This window comes from Rhinatrema bivittatum, chromosome 2 (assembly GCF_901001135.1).
Source record: "Rhinatrema bivittatum chromosome 2, aRhiBiv1.1, whole genome shotgun sequence".
Classification (NCBI taxonomy): Eukaryota; Metazoa; Chordata; class Amphibia; order Gymnophiona; family Rhinatrematidae; genus Rhinatrema; species Rhinatrema bivittatum.
In genome coordinates this window covers 35,851,927-35,871,066 of record NC_042616.1, presented here as the reverse complement: position 1 = coordinate 35,871,066, position 19,140 = coordinate 35,851,927, and the positions used below count along the sequence as shown (strand labels likewise).

General features: G+C 45.8%; 1 protein-coding gene across 1 annotated transcript in view; it reads left to right on the top strand.

Moving 5' to 3' along the window:
* Positions 1–19,140, top strand: part of LOC115083184 (zinc finger protein 27-like) — an 89,916-nt gene that overhangs the window by 49,167 nt on the left and 21,609 nt on the right. The window contains exons 5-7 of the mRNA XM_029586991.1: positions 7,861–8,040; positions 8,624–8,750; positions 10,361–10,480. Of these exons, the coding sequence (XP_029442851.1) occupies positions 7,861–8,040; positions 8,624–8,750; positions 10,361–10,480 (427 nt within the window). The remainder of the gene's footprint in view (positions 1–7,860; positions 8,041–8,623; positions 8,751–10,360; positions 10,481–19,140) is intronic.

The window sequence follows — 19,140 nt, the reverse complement described above, 5'->3', positions numbered from 1 at the left end:
CCTCGATCATCTAACGGTCCAACTGACTCCCTCACAGGCTTTCTGCTTCAGATATATTTAAAAAAGTTTTTACTGTGAGTTTTTGCCTCTACGGCCAACTTCTTTTCAAATTCTCTCTTAGCCTGTCTCATGAATGTCTTACATTTAACTTGCCAATTCTTATGCATTATCCTATTTTCTTCTGTTGGATCCTTCTTCCAATTTTTGAATGAAGATCTTTTGGCTAAAATAGCTTCTTTCATCTCCCCTTTTAACCATGCCGGTAATCATTTTGCCCTTTTTCCACCTTTCTTAATATGTGGAATATATCTAGACTGTGCCTCTAGAATGGTTTTTTTTTTTACATTTTTAAATTCTTTATTTATCAAGTTTTTTCCAAATACATCATGGATATAAGCAAGACATAATTATTGTTAATAAGAACTCCACAAAATTATTTAAAGGAGAGAGAAATCTCTTTCCTAACTAAGTACAACTATCACATTCTATTAAGCAATTTTCACCTATTTTTTTAGACAAATAGTCGAGCATTACTGAGACTAAAAGATAAAAGGAGAAAAAAAATATTAGGAAATAATTATAAAGGAATAAACATTTACATAGCTCACAACTGTATTCTCTTATTTACCCTAATCATTTGGAGCCATAGGCGATGATGTAATTGGTACTTGTGCCTCTAAAAATTGTTGAAATTGATCTATTTGAGAAAAAATATACATTTGTTCACCTCTTTTTATCTGACATTTACGTGGGTAACGTAATAGGACTGAGAAACCCAAAGACTGAACTTTCTGTCTCATAGCTAGAAATTCTTTTCTCCTCGTCCTAGTTATAGGAGCTAAGTCTGGATAAAACTTCAATGGCTGGTCATAAAACTGTACAGGAAATTTCTGAAAATATCTGCGCATAACTTTATTAACATCTAATTGTGTTATAAATGATACTATTAAAGTATTCCTTTCTATACCATCAGTGCTAGAACTTTCTAGAAAACTAGTCAAGTTAGCAGGAACATTCTGAGGTATAGCTCCTTTTCTTTCTAAAGTATAACAGGTATTAACTGAAGGAAAATCAGTATCATTAAACATTAAGACTTCTTTAAGAAGTCTTTTTAAAGCTACAAAGGAAATTTCTCCTGCTACTTTTGGAAAATTCAATATTCTGATGTTAAGGTGTCTAACCCTATTTTAAATTATTTCCAACCATTTTGAACAGTATAATTGATCTTTCGCTATCACTGCACTTATTTTCTGACGTGATTTTATGGCTTTGTCATTTTCATTGACTTTAGTTACTATATCACTAATCTGTTGATGTATATTATTCATCTTTTGTTGAAAAGTAGAGGATACATTATCTATTTTGCTTTCAAGCCTATTTATGGTGGCACTTAGACCTGATACAACATCCCAAATGGCTTCCAACGTTACCTTTTCAGGTCTAATGGCAGCAGCTGGTAGTTGGCTTAACTGCTCTGGTGTTTTCTGTTCCTCCTCTTGCTCACTTTCCCCAGCAGATGGTTCACCCATTTTTGTAGACGTTATCATCACTTTTACAGAAAATTTCCCCCCAGATGCAGTCTCAGAAAGCACTCCCACTGATCGACATACTTCCCCCCCCTTCCTGGGGAGATTGTTGGATCAGTTTCCCTCCTGAAGCTCGCTGTGCCGGTGGTAAACATGCATTAGGGCTTAAGGAAGCCTCTTCCGGGGTGGAAACCAGTTCTCCTCCACAGGTTCCCCCAATGGATTCACCGGCGACTTCATCTTCCAGTTGTGTAAGAAAACGGTCTATGTCCAGTTGAGTTAAAGCGGGTAAGGGTTCCATAGGAAAAACTCTTATTTTCCCTTTTCGTTTAGGCGGCATACTGAGGAAAAAAAAAATGTCAACTGTGATATTCCGGCCTCTTAGTGCTATGCCGTTATTTGCTCAGTACCAGAGAAGTGAAAAAATAAAGTATCTGAATTTTAAAAAATAAGAGAATTTCATGCCACTCCTTGCTACTCCTCGTTAAGCCGAGCGCGCCGGCAATGGCAGCGCGCCGTAGGAGAGCCTGTTCTTAACGCTCCTCTGACCCCTCCCTCCGACGTCGGGTACAGCGCTCAGGTCTCACCAGGCTCCACTGAGAATTAGATCTAAAATTGCTCCCTCTTTCATTGGTTCCTGAACCAATTGCTCCATAAAGCTATCATTTATTTCATCCAGGAACGTTATCTCTCTAGCGTGTCCCGATGATACATTTACACAGTCAATATTGGGGTAATTGAAGTCTCCCATTATTACTGCACTACCAATTTGGTTAGCTTCCCTAATTTCTCTTAGCATTTCACTGTCCGTCTCACCATCTTGACCAGGTGGACGGTAGTATACCCCTATCACTATAGTCTTCCCCGACACACAAGGGATTTCTACCCATAAAGATTCAATTTTGTATTTAGTCTCGTGCAGGATGTTTATCCTGTTGGACTCTATGCCATCCCGGACATAAAGCGCCACACCTCCTCCCGGGTGCTCCTCTCTGTCATTGCGATATAATTTGTACCCCGGTATAGCACTGTCCCATTGGTTGTCCTCCTTCCACCATGTCTCTGAGATGCCAATTAAGTCTATGTCATCATTTACTGCTATACATTCTATTTCTTCCATCTTACTTCTTAGATTTCTGGCATTAGCATACAAACATTTCAAAGTTTGTATTTTGTTGGTATTTTCATTCTGCTTTTTAATTGATAGGGATAAGTTAGAATTTTTTAGCTCAGGTGAGTTTTTAGTTACAGGCACTTGGACTATTTTTCTAATTATTGGAACCTCACTGTCGGGATGGCCTAATTCTAATGCATCATTAGTATCCTTTGAAGATACCCCCCTCCGAACCATGTGCTGCTGAGCTACTGTCGGCTTTTCCCTTTGTTCTAGTTTAAAAGCTGCTCCATCCCCTTTTTAAAGGTTAGCGCCAGCAGTCTGGTTCCACCCTGGTTAAGGTGGAGCCCATCCCTTCGGAAGAGACTCCCCCTTCCCCACAGGGAGGAAGGTAGAGAGAGAGTCAGGTCCCCATAGCGGCGCCCCTCGCCCTCTGCATCTCACAGGTTCAGCAGGGTACAGCCAGCCCTGTAGAAGAGAACAAGAGGGAGTGGAGGAGGGCTGAGGGAGAAGGAAGGGGTTGAGGATGATGTGAGAGGGGAAGGAAAGGGAAAATGGATGGAAAGGAAGAGGAAATGAGTGCGTATGTGGGAAGGGTAAGACGCTGTTGATAGAGAGATAGAAATAGTAGTAAGTAATTACTTATATTAAGGCAATCAAGCCACATGCTCTACCTCTTATCCCTTCCTTAGTCCCATGGGAGCTCACCTTTGTCATACTTTGTCATACTTCTGAACATTATGTTCTGTAAACATTTTTGAAAATTCAATAAATAGATAATTAAATAAAAATAAAATGACTGCCATCCTCTCCAGCAGTGGCAGCTTTTGATCCTACAGCCCCTTTAGGAGCCTCTGTCAAGCAGAGGGGCAGACAGCCTGTTCCACCCAATGATCCCTCAATCCCTCCCCAGCTGAGAGGTGAGCTCCCATGGACTAAGAAAGGGATAAGAGGTAGAGCATGTGGCTTGATTGCCTTAATATAAGTAACTACTTACTACTATTTCTATTTATCTATTTTTTTGTATTTGTGTCTATTTATAATTTTTTTCTTTTTCTTTTAAACTAGGGACCCTGGCAAGGGACTGGGACTTGAGTTTCAAGTCAGGTTCCTAGTTAACTGATTGCAGCTGAAGATCTAAGTCAATGCCAAGCTGCCTGAGTTCATGGCAAGAAAGTGCACCTTCACCCAGCTGCAAACCTGGCCATTAGCATTGCTGTTCACCTACTCTGAGCCTCCTGTTTGGCCTTGCTTGTTGTTGTTGTGATCCTCTCATCAATGGAGTTTCCCAAAGCTGTAACCAATCAAGGGTTCTGGAGCTGCAAATCTACTTTAATATTTGTTTTTCAACTCTACAGCCACAAAATAGAATTCTTTTTCTATAAGGAAAATTGCAATTATGACTGCATTTTGCTATGACAAGTGGAGGCATAGACCGCCCAAGATCTCCAAAAACGTGAATCTCAAGAAGCAGGATATGGAATTGCTTTGCACAATGTCAGAAAGCTCATGCAGCAGAGCAGCTTAGAGCCTTGATTTTTCTGCTTACTAGTCACTCAGCTCCTCACAGACCTCGGCCTCAAATTCTACCTTTATGCAGATGATGTTCAAATCGTCATTCCCATTCACAACTCTCTCTCAGATGCCCTTGCCTTCTGGAACACATGTCTTGCCAACATAAATGACTTCCTCACCAACATCCACCTCGCTCTAAACTCCTCCAAAACAGAGCTGCTCCTTATCTCTCCTCACCTCCCTCCCAAACCACCGATCTCCAACGATCCAGCTTTCAACGTCATAACACCCCAACCCACAGTAAGAGACCTTGGGGTTATCATAGATCAACAACTCAATCTCAAAAAACAGATCAACTCCATCCTCAAAGAAGGTTTCTTCAAGCTTCACATCCTGAAGAAACTCAGACCCCTCCTCCACTATCATGACTTCCGCAACGTCGTCCAAGCCACCCTTTCCTCAAAGCTGGACTACTGTAATGCCCTCTTCCTCGGCCTACCCTCCTCCACCACCAAGCCCTTACAAATGCTCCAGAATGCCATCGCCAGGGTCATCACCAACTCAAGGAAAGCTGATCACATTACCCCTATACTCAAAGAACTCCACTGGCTCCCCATCGCATCCCGAATTCTCTTCAAAATTCTAACCATAGTGCACAAGTCCATCCACTCGCACAATTCCAATTGGTTGGATGAACCCTTTCGTCCTATACGCACTGAACGACCCACTCGCACTGTCAACAAACGCACCCTCTCCATTCCCCCTTTGAAAAAAGCCCACCTCTCCTCTACTAGGGACCGTGCACTATCCATTGCAGGCCCTAAACAATGGAACGCCCTCCCTACCACTCTCAGGCTAGAGCCATGTTACGCCAAGTTCAGAAAAAAACTTAAAACATGGCTCTTCCGACAAGCCTACCCTGATTAAGTACACCGACTTCTGCAAGTATCTTGCCTACGCCTTGTATATTCCTGTAAATAGTCCGTTGCAGTTTTATTTATTGCTTTAATTCCTCCACCTCCTGCTCTTTGTATACTCCTCCTTGTTCGCCCTCCCTGTTCATTGTAATTTCTGCCTTTAAAGTTACATTGTAAACCGGTATGATGTATGCATACTAATCCGGTATATAAAAGTTTTTAAATAAATAAATAATAATAATAATAAATTTATCTTAACCACTTAGCCACTTCCTCTCCTGGTTATCTGAGGCTGGCTCGCCAGGTTAGTTGGCAGTGGCCGCCCAAGCAAGGCACAGCTCTCTCCCAAGGAGGTTCCAGCCTGAACAGGGGAGCTCATCCAGTCCTGATTATGGTGCTCCAAAATCAGTTCTACTATGCTCCCATGAGCAGCAAGGCATGTACTCACTGGGCTCATGAGTTGCCTGCCCGCTATTTCACTGCACTGCCTGAGCCATAGTAATCTCCTTGCCATCAGAATGTGGTGACCTGCTTGGCTGAGGTCCTAATTAAATTATAAAAGGTATCCGCCACAAAGGCAGCGCTAGATTCAAGCCCTGGCTGTCTCCGTTTTCTCTGTCTCTTCTAACTGTAACGTGTGTTACAGTCAGGGGCGGATTGGCCTATCGGGGGATCGGGCATCCCCCAGTGGGCCAATCGCTCCAGTCACGTGGTCTGCCGTGCGCGGCCATGACAGAGCCGCGCTCAGCAGACCACGTGACGTGTCCTGGGCCGGTCCGACATCGTGAGTCCGCCGCTGGTTACAGTTAGACACTGCTGTAGTCATTTTACCAGTGCCCTTACTGCATGCACACACACCCTCCCCTTGCAAATTGCTGCCTGTAAGGACATACAATTTCAAAGGATCTCTTTAAAAGCGCCTCTAGTTTGCAGTCCTGCTGGCATTTTCAAAAGCAGATCTACCTCTGTCTGCTGCAGGAGGAAAAGCTTCCCCATTATCTCCTTCATTCTCCAGACCGAGTCTGGGGCTTCCCGTTCCCTTTAATGGCCCAGGTGCAAGGGGAACGCTTTAGTTGGGTTTTTTTTTTTTTTAGGCCTTGGAGGATTGGGTCACCTTTTTTTCCGTTCTTTTCCTCCTGCAAATTCAGCATCTGCAAGAGTTTTATTATGAGGCACCCCCCCCCCCCCCATCTCTTCTATCCTGAACAATTTTACCATGGAGTCCTTGCTCCTGCCTACCTCCTCCTCCACCTCTTAATTGTTCCCCAAAAAGCCTTTCCTTGTGGTCCTCCGTGTGGCAGCTCAGCGGGGAAAAGGGGTGCGCTGGGGGTTTTCTAATTCAATCCCCCGGCCTAGGTCTCTTTGCTCCCAGCCCCCATGTGCCGGGGGTACTGGGAGAAAAACCATGGCCCTTTTTGCTGCTCCCCAGCCTTTTCACTCATTTCATTATAAGCTTTGTGCATCAGAGAGTTAAACTCTGTGGAGAACTCCATATCCTCCTCTCCTCCTCCCTGCAGCTCTGCTCAGGGCCTGCTTGTATGTTGGCAGGATCCTCCTGATCTGCACTTCTAGCAGGAGATGCTGCCAGTAGAGGATACTTCCCCTTCACATGAGGTCTCCTTCTTTGTTCCCAGCCTGTCACTAGCGCTCCCCGACGGACCTTGGCTCTCCATCAGCTTGCTTGGGCCATCATATCTGTGACAGAATAAGCCCGCTTTCGAGCTCTGTCTCCTGCCGCCCCACTGGAAACATTTGCTGAACTAGAAATAAATCAACAATAATGACAAATCCTAATATAAATAAGCCAACCTTAAAATAATGGTGGAAGGCTACACATGTGGAGTACCTATAAGTCCACATTTATTTGAAAGTAAGGCCTGGTGCAGGTGAGAGCACTTGAAGGTACCTGGAGTTCAGCTAGAGTAGGTGGATAGCCTTCAGGAACAACAATGCCTCAGAAACAAGAGAACAGGGTGCTTTGCTTAAGCAGGCGGGGCTCAGTCTATAAACCTGTTCACCTGTTCTGATGGGGATTCAGCCTGTGAGCTTGCACAGTTAGAAGGCAGAGTTTGATCTTTAATCCTTTGATCAGGAGCGATGATGCCTCAGAAACAGTCAATTTTTTTACACTGGATAATATAAGGGCATCTGTAACAGCAACTAATGCAGTTCAGTTCACTGATTTTGAATCACAATAATATTTAGGATAACAATCCATTATTTTTAATTTGGAGACTCTACTTCTATTCTTTTAGAACAGTAACTGCAGGACAAATTATTACATCACAATGTTTGCTGGTTAATTTTCAAATTGCAACATTAAACAAGTTCCCAAGTGGCAACTTAAGAAAAACCATTATACAATCTCTGCTTATACCACCCCTTTACATTAATTTACATACTCCCTTTACATTAATTTACATACTAGTATAACTTGCTCCACCTTGATATACATTTTTTTTCCTGCTGGATCCTCCCTTTCCCCCTCGTCTTTCAGCTCAGTCTGAACCAATGCTGGGATCTGTTACCACGAGCCTTTATTCACAGCTACGCGGGGATTTTCCCACTACTCCCAGTCTGCTTATTACAGCAAAGACCCTGCAGTACCTAAACGGTGTGAAGCTCCGCCCCGTGTGTGATGTCATCATTGTGTTACCACAATGTACGGCTTCGCCTCCTTGTGATGTCATCAGTCAGTGCCCAGCAAGGAGAGGAAATGCCTGTGCTGGAGACACATAATCTTTTCTTTATCTTTTCATTTGCTAACAAACAACTAGAAACCTGAAATCTTCAATCCCAAGTCTCAGTTTCTGCCTTTCTGACCCATTCTTTTGCAACAGCCTCCGAGCTGCTCTGCAAGAGGCAAACACTCAGCTCTTCCCCAGTGCTGGAAGGAACCCCCAATTCATTTCTAATCCTGAAAGCATCAAAAGCAGAGAGGAAAATGCCTGCAGGGGTTTCTGTTCAGGTAGGAAATTGGCCCCCAAATTCATGGCCCCTCTATACAAACACTGCAGCAGTTTTCTAACCTGCGACACTGCAGAGTCAACCTTGAATAATAAGGTCCTCCCAAGCAGATCTAGAGCTTAGAAAAGGTACATTGAGAACTTGAGTGTAAGGGACAGGAGTCCAACAAAGTGAGATTCTGTGTGTAACTGGTTTTCAATTGATGATATTATGCAGGGGTGGGTAGACAAGGCACTTTGGAAACCTAAGTGTAACATAGAAACATAGAAATGACGGCAGAAAAAGACCAATCGGCCCATCCAGTCTGCCCAGCAAGCTTCCACACTTATTTTCCCATACTTATCTGTTTCTTAGAGAGTTCAGGAGTAAATAAAGTAATATTTTTTTCTGTCCCTGACTGTGTGAATAAGTGTTTTCCAGTTGAAATTATTTTGGGACTATGTGTTATGTGACTGTGAATTATATACACACATAATTCTCCTGCCCTGCTGAACCCCAGCAATATGAGAGCTCCTGAAATACTGTATAGTCCTGTTCTGGGATTGTGTGTTATGTGACTGGGAATTGTATGCTTTGTGTTTCAGGTCCCAGTAACCTTTGAGGACATTGCTGTTTGTTTCTCTCAGGAGGAGTGGGAAGGTTTAGAAGAATGGCAAAAGGTGCTTTACAAGGATGTGATGAATGAGAATTATCAGATGCTCAGCTCACTAAGTAAGGAATATTTTATCTCTTTGTTTCAGAAAAATATTTTTGGGAGGGGGAAGAACAGAATATTATTTAATTATAAATTGAGTGACAAGCTCTGTTATTGCAGTTTCCTATAAACAAGGCTTTTTCTGTGATTTTTTCCAATATAAATACTTGAGTCGGAATAATGATATCCTTCACAAAAAGAGGAAAAATAAGAGGGCAGGGGTGGAAAGAGAGAGAATTGTAAAACTGGGAATGATAAAGTCACAGGAGAAAAATAGAAGGAGCTGAAAAATATGGAGAAAGAAGAGAAGAACATGGAAGCAGAAGATGTATAGGAGAGTGAGTGGCAAGGCAGGAGGAGAAAGAAGGGACTGAAAAGTATTGAAGGAGGAAGAAGAACATGGAGAGCAGGAGATATATAGGAAAAGTGACAAGGGCTGCAGGAGGAGGGAGAGAAAAGAGTGAGCAGGACAGAACTATGAAGGGGAAAAGAATGACTAATAGGAGGGAGCTGAGAAAAATACAGTGAGGTAGGAAGAGAGAATGAAGGGAATGAGATGGATGAAAGAGAGGATATATTAGAGGACAGTAGAATAGATGAAGGAATCGAGGAACTAAAATGAGGAATAGGAATATTTTAATAGTTAAGGAGAGAGATAGAATGGGGAAGAGAGATAGAGAGCTGAGTAAAAAGGGAGAAAACCAGGAATAGTTTAGAGGATGGGTCAGAGCAGATCATAAGAATTGGGGAAGAGAGGCCATAAGAAACTGGCAAGTACCCAAAAACTAAGTCTATTCCATGTTACCGTTGCTAGTAATAGTGGTGGTTATTATCTAAGTCAACTTAATTAATAGCAGATAATGGACTTCTCCAACAAGAACTTATCCAATCCTTTTTTAAACACAGCTATAGTGTTTTCCGTAGATAGCGGATGAATTAGCCATAAGGACCCTCCCGCCTCCCCGGTCAGTTCTTACTACCTTTCATCTGCTTAGACATGGACTGAGGAGACTGAGGGAAGCAGGGCAGGTGCCAAGCAGGCACACACTATACCAAGACTCAGATCTTTATTTTGAAAGCTCCGCCACCTACAGGACTGGAGGACATCCCAGACAGCATGGCTAATTCATCTGCTATCCTCGGAAAACACCATTTACGGTAAGCAAACTTGCTCTTTGTGCATTGAGTGAAAAAAATATTTTCTCACATTTATTTTTAATATGATATTTAGGAACTTCATGGAGTGTCCCCTAGTCAATTTATTTTTTGAAAGAATAAACAATCGATTCACATTTGTGTATGGAGTTAGAGCCTATATGAACAGTTTATTGATTACTTCCCAAAAGCAAATTGATGTCCATAGTTTTAAGCTATGGAAAGAGTCATTCTTCTCTAGCTGCCTTTATTGATGTTGTTTATTTGGTTCAGTCCCAGAGAGAATATGTTTTGTGATTTAGTGTGAGTTAAAACAAAATGACATAAAATGAAATCAACTAAAAGATTTTGGCTAACAACCCTAATACACAGCACCTCTGCGACATACATCTCCTCCTGAAAGTAACCAGTAATAATGTGTGCTAAGCACTGAATGACTGTGGGGAAACCTAATGCTGTCGTCTTACCCCAGGACCAAGCTCTCCGACCAACATCCCTGAAATTATATCCCACATTGGACGAGGGGAAGAGCCGTACATCAGGGATGAGCCGGCATCAGAGGAAGGAGGAACTGGGAAAAGCAGCTGCTCAGGTGAGTTCAGGAATAAGAGGGACTGGAGTAAAACTGCTGAGATGAAGAGTAGAAGGAGCAGCTGGGAACAGGTCTAAATAGCAAACATGTAGTTTGCTATTTAGACCTGGCTGTGATGACCGAATTAAATTAGCAGCTAGGTCTGCCTGGCAGGCTGCAGGTTCTGTAATAACTACAAATCCTAGCAGAAATGCAGGCACTCAGAATGCTGGGTCTGTCTGACAGGTTTTGCAGGGGACCTAGGAGGCCAAATGTTTGGGCAACAGCTACATTATTATTGTTATTAAGATTATTACAGAGCTTTGGGTATTGGGCATGGGAAAGTTTGGTGCTGGAGTGAACTAAGTGAGGATATTTCATGCTCTTCTACCTTAGATGGTGGAGTTAAGGAGGAAAACAGAAAAAACTGCCCTGGATAAGGACAAATCTTGCAAGTGTTCACACTCTGGTTTGCAGCTGGGGCAGATCCTAAGCAATGTGACTAGAATAACTGAGCAGAGAGGATGATCTTTTTTCAGCTGTCATTAAATATATTTTCCTAGAGTGTAGCAGATGGACTCAGGACCAATGGGTATAGTGTACTCCTGATAGCAGTTGGAGATGGATCAGATTTCAATCTGATGTCAGTCCCAAGTACATATACCCCTGCAGGAAGTGCAGCTCTTCAGTATTTTCCGTCTCCATAGCAGTTAGGGACTATCTGCATGCTCTTGCAGCGTTAGAACCAATTTAACGAAGAAGACCCAAATTTGAAGAAAAACCTACCTCTGAAGACGAGCCCTGCTCTCCTGCGGTGATACCCTCGGGTCCCTCCCCCAGTTGAGATTCCCGAGGTGATTTCCATGGTCCCTCGGAGGTGAGCCTCGGTCCGGCGGCCGATTCGCAGTGAGGACCTAGCCCCCTATCCCGGGTGCGGCTGAGAGCCAGCGGGTGCACCCTCGAGCGCGGCGGTGAAGGTATTTGCTCTCTCCCCCCCCCAGCCGGAGACCGCCCGGAATGAAACCGGGAAGCGCCGAAGACAAGGTAAGGTAGAAATCTTCAGCGTTGACTCCGGTCTCCGAGGTTCGAGGAGTCGCACAGGTCGCCGGCTGAGACCAGTGTCATCGAGTTGATCCGCCCTAGCAGGGCCAGGCCCCGGTTAGTTCCAGGGGTCTACCCATGTGGAGTCCCTCCGAGGTGGTCGCCATATTGGCTGCGTGGTCGCCGTCGCCATCTTGGCCCTATTCGCCACTCCGTTCGTCGTCCCAACCCGAGCGCATAAGACTAACTAGACGCACAAATTACATGTGCGCATAAAGTTACATGCACATAATCGTTGTGCGCATAAGTTACATGCACAAGGGCCGTGCGCACATGATATACGCACGTCGCACGCTTTCCAGGCTGAGCGCATACCACAACTTGGGCGCACAACTGCGCGCACAACCCACACACACATCTTAGATGCGCCGGAGCACATAACGGTTTACGTGCCGACAGCCATGCCACCACCAGAAACGGAGATAAAGGCTCAAGGCCTCTGCCCAGCATGCCATATCAGAGCCACACAAAGTGAGGAGGCCAACGCCCTGTGCGCTCAGTGCGAGGAGGTCCTGGGAGATCCAGCCCAGGGCCAGTCCCACCCAGGGCCAAGTAATAGCTTCTCAGTGGGTACCCGGGACCTAGCGAATCCCAGCGGGACACCTCCGCAGACAGGGACACCCAAGGGATCCAACGCTCCTTAGCTTGGATCCAGCGTCTATCTCATGGGTGGAGTTCTTCAAAGGGCTACACACCTTTGTTCACATGCAAACATAACCTCTGGCTGATCTTACCACTGCCTCCACACAGAGACCTGCTCCAACAAGGACCGATCCTCCACGAGGATCCAGCTCAATTCTCTCTTACGGTCTGGCCATTGAGAGGGCTCGCCTGAGAAAGAGCGGATACTCGGGGGCTGTAATCGACACCCTACTCCGAGCATGCAAGTTCTCCACATCTTTAACGTACATAAGGATTTGGAGAGTATTTGAAGCCTGGTGCGAAGACCACAACATCAAGCCACACTCAATTAAAGTTCCCGTGATCCTGGAATTTTTGCAGAACGGACTACAGAGGGGCTGTCCATCAAGGTACAGGTGGCCGCATTATCATGCTACGGCTCCAAGAGCGAGGTCGACAGCATAGCTTCTCACCCGGACATTTCACGCTTCCTGAAAGGAGTCAAACACATCCACCCACCACTAAAGTGGCCGGTACCTCTGTGGAACCTCAACCTGGTCCTGGATTTCCTAGCAGGAACCGCCTTCAGACCCCTCCGAGGTCTGTCCCTCCGCCTGTTAACTCTAAAGACAGCATTTCTGCTGGCAGTTTGTTCAGCCCGCCGCATTTCAGAACTACAAGCACTATCCTGCCGTGAGCCGTTCCTCAGGCTCACCCCGGGAGCCATTCAGCTACGCACGGTCCCTTCGTTCCTTCCCAAAGTGGTATCACACTTCCATCTTAACCAAACCATCTTGCTGCCATCGCCGGATGACTCGAAGAATTCGGAAGAAGCCCATAGTCTACGCCACCTCAACGTCGGCAGACTCCTATCTAGATATCTGGAAATGTCAGAATCCATATGAAAAACGGACCACCTTTTCGTCATTCACAGTGGGAAGAGACAAGGGGAAGCAGCCTCGCAGGCAACCATATCCCGCTGGATCAAGGAAGTCACCAAGGCGGCCTACGTAGAAGCAGGCAAGCCACCGCCTCTACAGGTCAAGGCCCACTCTACCAGAGCCCAGGCAGTATCCTGGGCAGAAACCAGAATGCTGTCACCCGCCGAGATCTGCAGGGTGGCGACATGGTCCTCCATCCACACCTTCTCCAGATTTTACCGTCTGGATATTCAGGTCCGGGAGGACACGGCATTTGCAAGGGCAGTACTAAGTGGGTCACGGGCAGCCTCCCACCCGGTTCAGGAGTAGCTTTTATACATCCCATTGGTCCTGAGTCCATCTGCTACACGCTAGGAAATGGAGAAACGACTTACCTGATAATTTTGTTTTTCTTAGTGAAGACAGATGGACTCAGCATCCCACCCTTGGCTGCCGTTACACATGGAATTTCGAATGATTCAAGGGTAAGCCATGTTTTCATTCACCTAGGGCACCCGCCCTACCGGGTGTCGACGCTTTCCAGTTGAGTACACTGGCGGTCTCCAGCTATAGTCAATTCAACCAGTTCAAGTTAATCAAGTTATAATGTTTAACCAAGTTATGAAGTTATTCAAGTTAATCAAATTAGTCAGTTACACATATATCCACAATGCTTTTCAAGGAGAATACTGAGGAGCTGCACTTCCTGCAGGGGTATATGTACTAGGGGCTGACGTCAGATTGAAATCTGATCCGTCTCCAACTGCTATCAGGAGTACACTATACCCATTGGTCCTGAGTCCATCTGTCTACACTAAGGAAAACGAAATTATCAGGTAAGTAATTTCTCCATTTCCGCAGATAATCAGGCTGAATTAACCATGACTATGGGGAACGTCCTTAGGTGGCAGAGCTTTCTCAAAGCACACAGAGCAGTGCTGTATGTCCCCGTGTGGGAGTATCTCCCATGTGACTCCCATCCTGCCTCAGCCTTGTTCTTTCTGCGCTGCTCGGTGCACGCGGAGCTCTTTCTCTCTTTTTATTTTTGTTATTAATTTAGTTACCTTCATTCGCTGTTTGGAGGAAGATTCACAACGGATGGTGAAAGCTGGGTCTGTGCTGCCTGTGTCAGACCATGTGTCATTGAGTCCACTCCGGGGCCAGATGGGACTTCCCTGAGAGCGAGGACTGAGAGGGCCTCTTCAGCAAGGCCCTGTGGTGAGACGGGGACCCTGTAAAGCACCCCATGCCGGTTCAGAGTGGAGCATCGTGAAATGTCCATTCACTTGATGCATCCAAGTGCTTCCCAGCCACTCGAAGCGCTTCCATCCACTCGAAGCATCAAAGCGCCTCCATCCACTCGAAGCGCTTCCATCCACTCGATGCATCGAAGCGCCTCCAGCCACTCGAAGCAATGAAGCGCATTCCATCCACTCGATAGCTTACTAGGGGTGGAGTTGTGGCGGAGTCCGCATTGAAAGAGGAGGAGTCGGGGTGGCGTCGGGGTGGACTCTGCGACGACTTCGCTGGCGACGATAAGGTAGGCCACATTGTCGCTGCCAGTAGCGTGCTCAATAGCACCACCTTTCACAGTGGTGCTATTGGGTGTGAAAGCCTGCACCGATAACACTGTGGTGGTGCGATCGCTGCCGGCTTTCACAGGACCGCCCCCCAACCCCCCGTTACCACAGGATTCACAAATCCCTGCAGTGTTAGAAAATCCAGCCCTTAGTTTTTGGGTAATAGACTTAGTTTTTGGGTTAATAGACTTAGTTTTGGGGTACTTGCCAGGTTCTTATGGCCTGGTTTGGCCACTGTTGGAAACAGGATGCTGGGCTTGATGGATCCTTGGTCTGACCCAGTATGGCATGTTCTTATGTTCGAAGCATCGAAGCGCTTTCATCCACTCAAAGCATCGAAGCGCTTTTTTTCCGCAGATATGCAGGCTGAATTAGCTATGACTTTGGGGAACGTCCTCCATTCCTCTAGGTGGCGGAGCTTTCTCAAAACACACAGAGCTGTGCTTTATGTGCCCGTGTGGGAGTATCTCCCATGTGACTCCCATCCTGCCTCAGTCTTGTCTTTCCACGCTGCTGGGTGCATGCGGAGCTCTTTCTTTCTTACTTTATTTTTTTTTATTAATTTAGTTACCTTCGTTCGCTGTTTGGAGGAAGTTTCACAACGGATGGTGGAAGCTGGCGTCTGCTCCCGGGCCCAGATAGGACTTCCCTGAGAGAGAGGACAGAGAGGGCCTCTTCGGCAAGGCCCTATGGCGAGCTGAGAACTCTGTTAAGCACCTTCGATGCATCGAAGCGTTTCCATCCACTCTGCACCCAAGTGCTTCCAGCCACTCGATGCATCCAAGCGCTTCCATTCACTCAGAGTGCTTCCATTTACTCAGAGGCCAGCCAGCAGGTGTACGTGGACTTAAGATGTTAGGCCTCATTGGAGGAGAGCATCGCCAATCCATGAGATGACTCTAGCACTTCCAAGATCAATGTGTTACAGACCCGGAAAACGAAGCGCCAAATTCGGCAAATATCTTTGGCAGCCCTGGGCAACAATCATCATAAAGGAAAACAAAATGTGACTACTCAAATCCAAGGACCATGGTCTGCGGCTGGATTAATTGCAGGGTGCAGTGCCCAGCCAGCAAGTGTCAACCAGTCGGAAAATGATAGCGGCATCAACCATGAGATTATATGTAACCTGTTAATAATCGAGGCGGGCAACATGGGGTGTAATGCCTGGCCCCCTCACGAGGCCAGATCAACATATGACGAGTATAAGAGGTGACAACTCTGGTGCTAGTCACCCTCCATGGCGGCCCAAAGGAGGGCCATCCACCAATGGATGTACCTCGCCTCCAACAAACACAGGGGCGCCCATAACATCAGATTCAAACACAAGCAATTCTGGTGAGGGTGGTAATCATGGCCTGCACAGGTGGCTAGAGGACAATCCCCTATACAGACGAAAGAGGAGGATCGACTCCGCAGAAGGCCGCCGAGAAGTGAGACTCGTCTGGCAGTAGACAGAAGCCCAGGCCTCACACTCTGAATAGCCACAGCCTATGCAGGGATTCCACATTAGATGGATGTGGTGGCACCTTACTTCTGAGAATGGGAATCTAGCCACGCCATGGCAGGTTACCTCGTCAGTACACCTTGGTCACCAAAAGCAATAGGGAATCCAGGCTTCCTCATCTGCCCACACGGGCTTCGCCTAGTACAAGATGCTTCCCTCTTCCCAGAGACGAAGAGACTACCGTATAATTTCTTCGTATCCCACATACAACGAGGACCACTCAGAGACGAAGCTCGAATGGGTTTGGTATCACACTCAGGACCTTGATGGTCTACAGAGACCGTGGAATGCTTGTCTGGTTCGTTCACCCATTGGGAAGCTAATGCCCATGGACCTGCTGTCTGGAAGGGTGATCCTTCCTCCACCGATGCGCTCCTGCTAGCATCCAGTATTGGGGAGGTTGAAGGTCACATCAACATACCTGAACCTACCAATCTGGAAGCACAGTGTAGGGGAGTCTTCCAGTAAGTACTCTGCCTGGAAGGACTACCATGGTAATTGCGCCAAGCCGGGGGGAAGTCCTCCCAGGTCACCCTCAGTTCAGGAAAGAGGGTCAGTGAATGACGAGCACATGATTTAATGGAACATAGTCAACATGAATTTACCCAAGGGAAGTCTTGCCTAACAAATCTGCTTCATTTTTTTGAAGGGGTTAATAAACGTGTGGATAAAGGTGAACCAGTAGATGTAGTGTATTTGGATTTTCAGAAGGCATTTGACAAAGTCCCTCATGAGAGGCTTCTACGAAAACTAAAAAGTCATGGGATAGGAGGCGATGTCCTTTCATGGATTACAAGCTGGTTAAAAGACAGGAAACAGAGAGTAGGATTAAATGGTCAATTTTCTCAGTTGAAAAGGGTAAACAGTGGAGTGCCTCAGGGATCTGTACTTGGACCGGTGCTTTTCAATATATATATAAATGATCTGGAAAGGAATACGACGAGTGAGGTTATCAAATTTGCAGATGATACAAAATTATTCAGAGTAGTTAAATCACAAGCAGACTATGATACATTGCAGGAGGACCTTGCAAGACTTGAAGATTGGGCATCCAAATGGCAGATGAAATTTAATGTGGACAAGTGCAAGGTGATGCATATAGGGAAAAATAACCGTTGCTCTAGTTACACGGTTAGGTTCCATATTAGAAGCTACCACCCAGGAAAATGATCTAGGCATCACAGTGGATAATACTTTAAAATCGTCAGCTCACTGTACTACGGCAGTCAAAAAAGCAAATAGAATGTTAGGAATTATTAGGAAGGGAATGGTTAATAGAACGGAAAATGTCATAATGCCTCTATATCGCTCCATGGTGAGACCACACCTTGAATACTGTGTACAATTCTGGTCGCCGCATCTCAAAAAAGATATAGTTGCGATGGAGAAGGTACAGAGAAGGGCAACCAAAATGATAAAGGGGATGGAACAGCTTCCCTATGAGGAAAGGCTGAAGAGGTTAGGGCTGTTCAGCTTGGAGAAGAGACAGATGAGGGGGGATATGATAGAGGTCTTTAAGATCATGAGAGGTCTTGAACGAGTAGATGTGACTCGGTTATTTTCACTTTCGAATAATAGAAGGACTAGGGGGCATTCCATGAAGTTAGCAAGTAGCACATTTAAGACTAATCGGAGAAAATTCTTTTTCACTCAACGCACAATAAAGCGCTGGAATTTGTTGCCAGAGGATGTGGTTAGTGCAGTTAGTGTAGCTGGGTTCAAAAAAGGTTTGGATAAGTTCTTGGAGAAGAAGTCCATTAATGGCTATTAATCAATTTTACTTAGGGAATAGCCACTGCTATTAATTGCATCAGTAGCATGGGATCTTCTTAGTGTTTGGGTAATTGCCAGGTTCTTGTGGCCTGGTTTTGGCCTCTGTTGGAAACAGGATGCTGGGCTTGATGGACCCTTGGTCTGACCCAGCATGGCAATTTCTTATGTTCTTATATCCACTGCTTCATTGTACCTCGAATCTCACTGCAACGGGGTCCTGGGGTTATCTTGGCAATAACTGTGCCAACCATCTCCCGGAGCCGCTTAAGGTAAACGCAGAAGGCAACTTCACACGTTGGGTCCCAAATCTGGCCAACCTACTGTGACCATTGCATACACTCGGAGTCTAGCGCTCTCAACTGGGGCATCCTTCAAGATGAAGTGCCCGGGTTCTGGGTCCTAGTGCATTCTGTCTTGCTCCAGCAAACATAAAGCATTCTGATGCTGCGCCAAGGCCACCAAGACAGAGTAATTGCGGCATCCATCGCACTACGAGGGATGCGCTCTTCATGGACATTCACAAGCTGCTATGCGACCTTGTTGCATGCCTTGCACATTACACCGCTGCTGGTCAGCAGGTGACCGCAGAGGGTAGAGAATATCGACCCATTCTCTTGTCAAGGATAAGAGACTGTTCGTGACCATGGGTCAGGTGGATCGCGTCATTGGAAACTGGAAGAGGTGGTACACTGCCTCCAGGGGGTGCCGGCACTCGAACCTTCCAGCTTAGGACTCCCCAAAGTCATGGCTAATTCAGCCTGCTTATCTGCGGAAAAGAGCAAGTTTGCTTACCGTAAACAGTATTTTCTATGGATAGCAGGATGACTTAGCCATGTAATTCCTACCCGCTTCCCCGGACAGTCTCCTATCAGACTCCATCCAGAGCTTGGATAACAGACTGAGGCAGAAAAGAAGTCACATGGCAGATACTCCCACACAGGCACATAGAGCTGTGCTCTATGTGCCTGTGTGGGAGTCATGGCTAATTCATCCTGTTACCACAGAAAACACCATTTACGGTAAGCAAACTTGCTCTTACTATGGCTAGTCATGGCTAATTCATCCTGTTACCACAGAAAACACCATTTACGGTAAGCAAACTTGCTCTTACTATGGGACTGCAGATACCCCACTTTAAAGCTCCTGTTGAGATCTTTTTAATCACTTACATGGTTTCTT